Genomic DNA, 11,255 nt, shown 5'->3' with positions numbered 1-11,255 from the left:
GTTTATGTTTTTATATACTATTCAGATTTCAAAATTTAAAAATTTATTCTGGAATCAGTTTTGAGGGAGCTGATAAAGACTTTGGCTCACTATTTAAGCCTGGTACATAAGCCATATTTCTTAAAATCCTAAGGAATATTGAAGTTATGGTATATCTTGTAGTATCTATTAAAATATAACCTTTCTAGTATAAAATGGATTAAATATGAGAGATCTATAGATTATATTGATAGTGATATATTTCATTTTTAATTCGATATTTTTGATGAAAATATAATCACTGCTGTTGATAAAAATCACAATAAACTGCATCCCTTGATCATTTATGATTTTATGACACCCCCAACAAGGTTACTTTTTCTAATATGGTATATATGTATAACACTATATAATATAGATATATCTGTGGTTCAGTAACAGGGCTCTAATAATCACTGATTTATTCCGCAGTTATTTATTGAGCATCTACTGTGTGCTTGATACACGGAATGAATGAGATTCTTTCAAGGACTGGTGTCTGTCATGCTTTAAGAACATGGATTCAGAGAGTTAAGAGCTTACATATATTTTACATTTATTCAAATATTTTTAGATATTATACCCATGACCCTATGTCTCTCTTCCTATTTCTCTACAATCAGATTTTTTAAAAACTGGTCACTGGGCAAAAAGTCTTAGGTCCCACCAAGGTTTCAAGCAATTACCCTTGAAACTAAGTAATGAAGGCCCTAAGTAATGCTATAAACCCTCCTTACTACCTCCCTAAGTCTTGAAAAACCTTTTGGTATGATGACCTGTAAAAAATTAGGTTAAAAGGGAAAAATTAGTAGAATAGACAACCTTGTATAACACTTATGTTTTTATATAATATTAAAATAAAATGTGTTATAAATGGCAAAAATTGTCATTAAATTTTTAACAAGTTTTTGAGATTTTTTTAAAGAGCAAAATATACTTGTAGTAATCAGAACAAAAATAAATGTAAATATATGTATATTGTCTAATATACATATTTCCCTGTTTAATTGTTACAGAAAAAAGATTAAGACAGCTTACAAAATACAAAAACAAGACCACAAGAACAAAACAAGACATAAAGTGGAGCCAGGAGTGGGCTTGAAAATATATGCCTTAAAGTCCTAGAAAGTTGCTACTGGCAGCATAAATGAGGAAGTCTGGTCAAGTACACAATGCTGCCCAAGGCCTGAGGGCAAGGACTTCGTCCTAGTCCCTGGCTTGGCCCTAGCACCATGCCTGGCACATAGAAAGTGCTCAGTGAATATTTGTCAAATGAATGATGGTCTCACAGAAAGTATAACTCTTTTCAGTTCTTAGACCAATCAGTGCTAATTGTTTTTGAGAGGCCCCCACAGAGAGGACACTGCTTCACATGAAGGTCGTGTAAGGAACAAGGTGCTCAAACACATCCTGCGATGTGTCATGATGATTAGGTTGGTTCATAGAGCTGCTTTGTGTTGCATGCAGTTCAATAAAAGTGGGTTCACAGTGAATGTTCTCTGTATCGGCAGAATTTATAATAGACCTTTTAAAATACCTAACCCAGATCATATTTACAGTGAAATGAAATTACTTATTTTTCTTTTAGAATGCAAGAGATTTTATTAAAATAATCTACCATGTATCATTTGAAACAAATACTTGTGATTTTAAAAACTAATATCTCTCTTGATTTATTTCCCCTCTATTTCAGGGATGTTAGAGATGTCTAGAACCCTACCTTCATAATACTTAACTCAGGTGCTTGGAGTCTCTCAATCTGAAGGAGGGTGGGTGAACATTTTCTTCAGTGAGTTCCCTGAGCTAGGACTGGCAAACTAGAGGAAAAGGAGCTGGATTGTGTCCTGAAAGGGAATGCACACGATTTTTGAATTCTTGGTAATTCACAACCGAGCAGCCTCTGGACTTTAGAGGACAACCAGTCCTCATTCTTCTAGTTGGGAAAATTAGAATTTGTCTCCTGGCAACTGAGTTCTTGGGTTTCATCCTGCCTGCCCCCCCAAGCTCCTCCTGCACCTGCAGTGACGACACAGCACTGAGGAGTGGATGCAGGAGAGGGTAACCCAGGTCACTGAGCGTCTTCTGTGACCTGGGCATTACGTGAGATGCTTTCTGTATCTAATCCCCTTTCATCTTCATAACGTCCCTGCAAGGAAGCCCTCCCATTTTCCAGACAAGGAAACGAAGGCTCTCGGGAGTCATAGTAGCCAGGAAATATGGAGCTGGAATTTGAAATCTGCTGTGACTGGATCTGGTCCTGCCATGTGGCCACCTTTTCCTAGGAATAACAGAAATTGGCCCACTGAGAAATAGTAAAGCTGTGGGACATTCTGGTGACTAGATCCTGATCGTTCCTGAGAAAACTGGCAAAATTGTGTTTCCAAGTCTAAAGCGCTAAGAAGCTGACCCTGGGTCTGGGGTGACCCTGAGGTATGTCACCCCCAGGGAGACCCAGGCTGAGAGCCAGCTGTCCCTTCTGCCTTTGGCAGTGAGTGTTCTCTGTATATCTTAGCTATAATTTGGCTCTTCCAGCAATGAACTCATTAATTTCTTACTTAACTGGCCTCTTCTTTTTTTTTTTTTTTTTTTTAATTTTTATTTATTCATTTATTTATTTATTCATTCATTTATGGCTGTGTTGGGTCTTCGTTTCTGTGCGAGGGCTTTCCCCAGCTGTGGCAAGTGGGGGCCACTCTTCATCACGGTGCGCGGGCCTCTCACTGTAGCGGCCTCTCCTGTTGCGGAGCACAGGCTCCAGACGCGCAGGCTCAGTAATTGTGGCTCACGGGCGCAGTCGCTCCGCAGCATGTGGGATCCTCCCAGACCAGGGCTCGAACCCGTGTCCCCCGCATTAGCAGGCAGACTCTCAACCACTGCGCCACCAGGGAAGCCCTACTGGCCTCTTCTTGAAAGAGATAATCCGCTTACATGTTTTTGACTTCCATACTGACTACTCCCAAATCTCCTGCCTTCCCCACTTGGGTCTCCCTCAGCCTTTGCACTCATTTTCTTTCTACCAAATTCATCTTGCTCACCAAATGGGCTCCTCCTGCACATGCTTTTTTCATTTGTTGTCAATACTGCCCACCCAGGCGCTCAAGCTAAAGACCTAAGTGCCATCCTTGCTCCTTTCCTTATTCCCACCTCTCCAGTCCAAGGCACATCAAATAGGTCACTAAGTCCTATCCCTTCCACACCCTAAATACGTCTCCATTCTGTCTCTTCCCTTCAATCCAAACACCACTGCCCTCGTTCAGGCCATCATTAGCTTTTCTCTGGACGATCACAGCAGCTTCCTCAATGCTGTGTCTGTTTCAAGTTCTGTACCCTCGGAGCCATCCTCCTCAACACAGCTGCCGGAGGCTGATCCGAAATGCAATCTGACTACATCAATTTCAGTGTAAAACTTTTCTCTGCTTATAGGATTGTCTACGGGAAAAAGTTCAAGCTCACTAACCAGGCAGCCAAAGTCCTCTGGGGCTAGCCCTTGCCGCTCTCTGCAGCATTGCTTCTCTCCACATTGTCACGGACTTTGTGCTCCAGCAACACCAGTGTGCTCACAAAACTCCCTGTGTAAATAATGCAGGTTTTCATTTCTATCTTAGCTTAAGGTAGTCCATGTGCCTGGATTACCCTGCTCTTGGCTTGGCAAATTCTTACCCATCATTTATTTGAAAGTCATGTGAAATGACTATAGAAAAAGTTTGACAACACACAAAAATTAAAATAGCAGAACACACTCTTAGCAAAGCTAAAAGAAGAGGTATTGGAAGAATATATTTGCAACATACGTAACAAATGATTTAATATCCAGAATTTATAAAGAGCTCTTAAAAATCACTAAGAAGACAACCAAACATAAAAGCAACAAAGGATATCAATAGGAAAACAAATGTTTAATATACTTCAAAAGGATACTTAGTTGAACTTTGTCTCATTGATGACAAAGAATTTTTTTGCTTATTAGTTTGGCAGACATTTAAAATATTGATAATATCCAATATTGGTTAAAGCGAAAGTACTGTTATACACCTTTTTGGAAGGCAGTTTGGCAATGAAGGTTTTAAATTAGCTGTTGACCCAGCAGTTTCAGGTCTAGGATTCCCTGCCTGTACCCAGCCTCCCCCACCAAATCCTTACAGAGGTGTCTAAGAACAAATTTCCAAGGGTAATCATTACATCAGTATTTGGTAAAACCTAGACGCCTGTCTGGAGAAGAAAGATTATATGATAGAACAGTCATTTAAAAGAAGGTAGAACTATGTGTGCTGACATGGAAAAACAGACTGTTATTGATATGTGTATTATCTATTTCTGTGTAACAAATCACCCCAAAACTTAGCAGCTTAAAGCAACAAACATTTATTTATCTTACAGTTTCTAGAGGTTTGGAATCCAGGAGTAGTTTAGCTGCATTGTTTTGGCTTAGGTTTTCTCATGACATTGCAGTTAAGCCGTCACCTAGGTCTGCAGACATCTGAAGCTCAACTGGGGCTGAAGGGTCAGCTTCTGAAGTCACTTACATGATTGTTAGCTGGCCTCAGATGCTCACTGTGTAGAACCCTCCACTGGCTGGCTGAGTGCCCCTACAACATGGCATCTGGCTTTCCTCCAGACTGAATGATACAAGAGAAAGAGAAAATTCAAGATGGAAGCCTCGGTCTTCTGCACACTAATCTCAGGAGTGACGCCATCACGTCTGCTGCGTTCTACTGGGCACTCAGACCGACTGTTGTACAACATGGGAGGGGTTAACAGGAGTGTAAATATGAGGAAGCCAGCCATCTCTGGGGACTCTCTTGGAGGCTGGTTACCACAATATGCTTTTATAGACAAATGTGTATGATATCCTAATTTTATTTTTTTTTAAAGGGAGAATTATGTATGTATACATATATGCACAAGAAAAACTGAAAGGTTCACGCCAAACTCTTAACAGTATCCAGCTCCGTGTAGTGGGTCTGGGGGTGGGGAATATTGAAGACAGCATGTTCACTTATTCCTTACAAAGTTTGTTTTCCTTTTATGTACTATAATGAGCATGTATTACTTTTACAATTAAAATAATGAAATAAGACCATATTTCCTTCTCCAGGAAGCCTTCTCTGATACCCTTCCCAAGCTGATGTTATTGCCCTCCTCAGCACTCTCCTGTTTCTGCCACAAGCCCCCACTGTTGCATGAGTGTCATTGTGTTGCCGCACCTCCCCCTGTGCATCCCTAAGGACTAAGATGAGCGCTCATCTTTGAATCCTCTGTGGCTAACAGACTGCCTGGTACAAAATAGTAGCTCTGTATATGATTGTTGAATGAATGAACTAAAGGATTTATTTAATGCCATCAAAATTTATTGTGTAGCTCCAAAGGTAATAGAGGTTGAGTCTTGAGCCTTGATACCAGTAGGTCCAATAGCTTTTTGACCTTCAGATCTACATTCGTGTTCAATTAACCTTGCTAAACATAGTATTCTTATTTTTCCCATTTTCCCTTAGAAGATTTCCCATTTTTCTTTTAGGAGATTATCTAGTAACTGGTGTAGGAGATGGTATTAAATTTTTTTTTTAATGAAAGCCCTAATGGAAAAAATTATATGCAGTAAAATGGATAAAATGTACTGTTTCATGCCACTGTAGGTTTCAAACATTAAGCTAAATATTCTTGCCTAAATGAGAAGGGTAAGGTAGCTGAATCAGCCCCAAATCTTTTACCTAATGTTAGTATCACAAATGGAAGCAATTATAATTGCTGGCAGAAATGAATCATTCCAAAACTAGGTCTGTGCAGACAATTCTTTATATTCACTTAATATGGCTTCAAACAACCATTCTTTACTTGGAACAGTCCCCAGAAGTAGAAATGTGTTATTTGCTGATGCTGTCTTTAAAAAATTAATTTTCAAAGTTTTTATCTGCGTGTACTATGAATATATGCTTATACCACACATATAAACATAAATTTCAACTGTTGCTTCAAACCTCATTATTTTCTAAAGGAAGAACATGAACACGTGAAAAACAGTCTCTCTGAAATAGCCAGTAGAGTGTAACCATAGCTTGTAGCTATAAAACCCAAGAATTCCCCAGGGAACCGGAAGCACAGTTTTCAGTATAATGCTTTCCGGTTGCCACAGCGGGCCATTCCGCAAGCATTTTCTTGAGTGCCCACCTCTGGGGGCCCTACTAGGCCCTGGGCATACCAGCAGGAGGATTGGTCGAGACCAAGCTCTCTCCCACCAAAGTGAGCTCCCAGCACACACAAAGCTGACCCAGATGAAGGACTGCAGTGATGTAAACTGTTACTTTGCTGCTGCGGCAATAATAATCGCGGCTTCAACATCTGGCCTGGAAGCGTTGCGTTTAGCACAGAAGTGGAAATATGGAGGAGAAAACAAAAGAATTAGTAGGGAAGTGTACCGTGTGTATTAGGGCAATGTGGTGCTTAGAAGGTTGGGATCCCAGTCGGGGTGGGTGGGTAATAGAAGTGAAGGAAATGAGAGGTAGGGCGCAGCGATCTCGCGCTCTCTTCCTCGCTCCCGAACCCTGGCCAAGCCGGTAATTTTTAAACAGCGCGAAAACTAAACTGTGCTGACTCTTTGTGGTGACCTCTGCTGAGCGAACCCGCTGTTGCTACCGAGTTTACGGGTCCGGACATTACTTTCCAGGGAACGAAATTCAGATCACAGGGACACAGAAGTCTTGCACCTGCAGAAAATAAGAATTTCATTCTTTTTACTCTTAGCCAAGTAAGAAGTAAACAGTTCACAAGTCCTGTGGGAGACAGACATGCCCTGGGCCGGGGAGGCAGGAGGTAGGGGTTGTCCTCCCCAAAGCGGCCCGTGACGGTTCCGCAGGTGGCGGTCGGTTCCAGGGCATCCAGAGAAAGCTGCACCCAGTCTCAGCTCTACGTCCGGGTTCCCGCCCCTGGGACCACGCCCTCCCTCCCCTTGCCTCCGCCCACACCCCATTCCCCCGAGCGGCCAGTCTCTCCCCGCTCGCCCCTGGGAACCGTTGCCCCGGCGATCCTCCGGAACTAGTAGAGGCTACTTGGACTTAGTTTCGGCTGTTTTGCTTATTTCACATCTTTGCTTCACTTGGAATAGGTGTCCCTGCCCCCGCCCCCAGGCTCGGCTGCCCCGCGAGGCCACTGCGCCCCCGGGAACCTCCCCCCGCCCCTAGCCGCGAGCGTAATTCCAGGTCCCTCCGCGGCAGGCGCACAGACAGAAGAGCGCGTCGCCCGGGACTGGGAGGGACCAGCTTCCCGCTCTAAATAAAGCACGTCCCGGCGGCGGCCTGGGGCCCTGGGCTCCTTCGATGTTGGGGCGTTGGCGCCCGAGCGTCCGGGAGCCCCGCAGCCCGCTGGCACCGACCTTTTCCCCTTCCCTGGCCGGCAGCTGAACAGGGTCCCGCGGCTGCGCCGGGAGGAACCGTGGGTGGAAAAGCCGCTGCAGCTCAGGGGGAAGGGGCCTGAGGGAGCCGTCACTTGTTGCGGCTAATGAACGGTGCCCGACCGTGGAACGCAGTTGTTTCTAAAATCTTTAGCTGTGCCCGCGATCCCCCAGCCCGCGCCCCTCAGCTCGGAGCCGGGAAGCAAGGACAAGCGGGAGCCGCTGGCCATGCGGGAGAAGAGCGGACCGCGCCCCGAGAGCCCGCCCGGGTGGGTGCTAGGTGCCCGAGGGGCGCAGGTCCGGTCCCGCTTGCGGCCGCTGCCGGGGCTTCCAACCGCAGAGCGTCCTCCCTGACGGGGAAACCGCGCGGGACACAACCCAACGCAGCTCGTCACCTACTTACAAATCGCTGTCGCTAGGATTCCCGCCACTCCTCTCAGACCAGCCCCCCACCCCTGCCACTTTTCGGAGTCCCCCGCCCCCGTCACTGCCTCCCCGGAGCTGCGGGGCAGTCGGACGCGGAGCCGCAGAGCCGCGAGGACGCCTGGCTGGAGCTGCCCTTTGCAGCCGAGCCGGCGCCCCCTGCCCTTCGCCGTGGTGTTGGGCGGGCACCCCTGCCGCCCTCGCTCCGCTCCTGCCGGCTCTCTTCCCCGCTCTCCTTCCGCAGGTCTCGGAGCTCCACCACCGCCGGGTGCGGCGGGGCAGGCGCGATGCGGCAGCTGTGCCGGGGCCGCGTGCTGGGCATCTCGGTGGCCATCGCGCACGGGGTCTTCTCGGGCTCCCTCAACATCCTGCTCAAGTTCCTCATCAGCCGCTACCAGTTCACCTTCCTGACCCTGGTGCAGTGCCTGACCAGCTCCACCGCGGCGCTGAGCCTGGAGCTGCTGCGGCGCCTCGGGTTCATCGCTGTGCCCCCCTTTGGCCTGAGCCTGGCTCGCTCCTTCGCGGGCGTCACCGTGCTCTCCACGCTGCAGTCCAGCCTCACGCTCTGGTCCCTGCGCGGCCTCAGCCTGCCTATGTACGTGGTCTTCAAGCGCTGCCTGCCCCTGGTCACCATGCTCATCGGCGTCCTGGTGCTCAAGAACGGCGCGCCCTCGCCGGGGGTGCTCGCGGCCGTGCTCATCACCACTTGCGGCGCGGCGCTGGCAGGTGAGCGGGACCCGCGCGGACCCCCGGTACGCCCCACCCCAGCAGTCAGAGACCGCGGAGATCACTTAGGGCAAAGCCCTCACTTCCAGGTGGGGAGACTGAGGCAGAGAGAGGCGGAAAGCTTTGAACGTGGTCGCTCGGCTCGAAAACGGTACTTCTGAGACCCAGCAGAGCCTTCCCCAGGGTTCCGGCCTCCCCCTTTCAGAGCCCCCTCCCCCCCCGTCCTGGCTTCCGACCCCCGTCTCACTCCGTATCGCCCTTCCGTTCTCGCCCTCCCCCTTCCGTCTTCCCCCTTTATTCGTTCCTTCCTCCGGGAGGGGTGGGAGAGCCGCCTGAGCCTGGGAGCTAGAGTCCCCAGACCAAGACGGAAGGAGGGGGCCGTGAACTTCCCTGGGTCACTCAGGGCCGGAGTAGGGAGGGACGACGGGAGCCAAGCTGGAGCCCCGGGGCTAGCTTGGGATCTCCGGCGCGGCGCGGGGGGCTGCGGGCGCGAGGCAGAGGCAACTGGATTGAGACCCGTGCGGGTCGGGCTTGGAGGACTGAGCGAGATGGGAGCTGGCGAAGCGGGATGCCTTCATTCGAGGGTCGAGGGGAGGGCGTTCTTCGCCCGGTTCCCAGCCCGCCCGCGGTTAGAAGCCACTAGCCGGGGCCCGCTCGCTCCTCTGGTGCCCCACGGAGGCGACAGGCGTACCACGTGCCTGGGTGACATCCGTGCCAGCTCGGGAAGCCACAGCGCCTACCCCGAGGGCATCTGCGCTGTCCTGGGCCTCTGTCTTGGATAGAGGTAGACGAGAGACCCCCGGGGATAAGGAAGGGAAGGCGCGCCTCTCCTGCCTCGAACTGGGCATTGACTGAACTTGGCTCTTCCTTTTGATAAGCGTGGGTAGAGCTGGGGCGCGAACCCTGTCTACTTTCCAACCGACGCCGTTGCCCCAGTGGGTACCCACCCTTGCCAACCCGGTGTCTTCTTTTTTTCCTTCCTGCCCTGGCTCCTCCGTCCTCTTGATGCGCTCCAGGAGCCGGCGACCTGACCGGCGACCCCATCGGGTACGTAACGGGCGTGCTGGCGGTGCTGGTGCACGCCGCCTACCTGGTGCTCATCCAGAAGGCGAGCGCCGACACGGAGCACGGGCCGCTCACCGCGCAGTACGTCATCGCTGTCTCCGCCACCCCGCTGCTGGTCATCTTCTCCTTCGCCAGCAGCGACTCTATCCACGCCTGGACCTTCCCCGGCTGGAAGGACCCGGCCATGGTGTGCATCTTCGTGGCCTGCATCCTGATCGGCTGTGCCATGAACTTCACTACGCTGCACTGCACCTACATCAACTCAGCGGTGACCACCAGCTTCGTGGGGGTGGTGAAGAGCATCGCCACCATCACGGTGGGTATGGTGGCCTTCAGCGACGTGGAGCCCACCTCTCTATTCATTGCCGGAGTCGTGGTGAACACCCTGGGCTCCATCATTTACTGCGTGGCCAAATTTTTGGAAACCAGAAAGCAAAGCAACTACGAGGACTTGGAGACGCAGCCTGGGGGAGAGGAGGCGCAGCCAAGTGGAGACCAGCTGCCGTTCGGCTTGGAGGAGCTGCCCGCGGAGGGTGGCAATGGCGGGTCAGAAGGTGGGAAGGCAGCAGGCGGCTCCACTCAGCAGGGTGGGCAAGAGGCGAGGGGCGGCCCCAGAGGAGTCCCGCCGGTGGCTGGGAGCGCGCAGATCTCAGACGGCCCTGAAGAAGTGAGCAAGAGGTCATTAAAGGATACTTACCTCGAAGTGTGGAGGTTAGTTAGGGGAGCCAAGTATATGAAGAAGGATTATTTGATAGAAAATGAAGAGTTACCCAGTCCTTGAAAAGGAAATGCATGTATGTATATATGTACATACACTTATTTTCTATGTTAGAGATGACATATTTTAATGAGGAGCCGCCCAATATTTTGCTTTGAGGAGTGGGGAAGGGAAGCAAAGACAGAAGCTGAAACGCCTGACAGCAACAAAATTAGCAAGGGCGTGTGAATTGTTTAGCGCGAGTTTAGCCGAGGCATCACAGAGACAAAAGAATGTGAAGGTGACTAACAAATGAAGGCAGGCTTTCCGGCTGCAGACTCCTGGCACATTTCTTGTCATTATGACCATAACCACATATCTGCACGTACCAAGAGTCCTTCAACCACCCCTTACAAAGATGGAGTGTAGAAATGATGGCAGCACTTAGTAAACTCAAAGATTACATGCAGGGGCACCTTTTTGATGATAGTTAGAACTATAGTTTTTATGGCCAGCTGGGAAGAGTATATTATTGAAATGACATTTTTAAATACGCTGAACTGATGTTTACTGTTTATAGTCATCTGAAGTATGTTTCCTCTAATATTTCCTCACTTTTAAAAAATATATAAGTGCTCTACTGTTCTATTATTCTATTATATATTGGTAAAAAATGTTAAAGCTATTTTGAAACTATGAATCCTCAGCTTTAATCATGAAGTTTAAAGTTGGCTTTTAGTAATTATAAAAACAATTTGAGAGGTTGTTTTGGTTCATGCTTTATAATATTTATTATTGAATGCCATAACCTTTTTAAAAGAACAGTTTTACTGTGTCCAGTATTCTCTAAAGTAAATGCAACGGCTGACGTATAATTCAGTATTAACTGAAACCCAAACAGAAATGAGACCGTTCTGTTAAGCTAGGCCTTTCAAGTTGCAC

At 48.5% G+C, this 11,255-nt stretch overlaps 1 protein-coding gene across 1 annotated transcript; it reads left to right on the top strand.

The window, feature by feature from the left end:
* The first annotated feature begins 8,112 nt into the window (after nt 1–8,112).
* SLC35D3 (solute carrier family 35 member D3) lies at nt 8,113–10,944 on the top strand. The gene is made up of 2 exons (XM_007190928.3): nt 8,113–8,551; nt 9,568–10,944. The coding sequence occupies exons 1-2, from the start codon at nt 8,113–8,115 to the stop codon at nt 10,395–10,397; spliced, it is 1,269 nt and encodes a 422-aa protein (XP_007190990.1). The 3' UTR covers nt 10,398–10,944.
* Nucleotides 10,945–11,255: the final 311 nt, after the last annotated feature.

This window comes from Balaenoptera acutorostrata, chromosome 14, assembly GCF_949987535.1.
Source record: "Balaenoptera acutorostrata chromosome 14, mBalAcu1.1, whole genome shotgun sequence".
Classification (NCBI taxonomy): Eukaryota; Metazoa; Chordata; class Mammalia; order Artiodactyla; family Balaenopteridae; genus Balaenoptera; species Balaenoptera acutorostrata.
The sequence above is the reverse complement of the archived record's forward strand: the minus strand, read 5'-3'. Positions and strand labels throughout refer to the sequence as shown.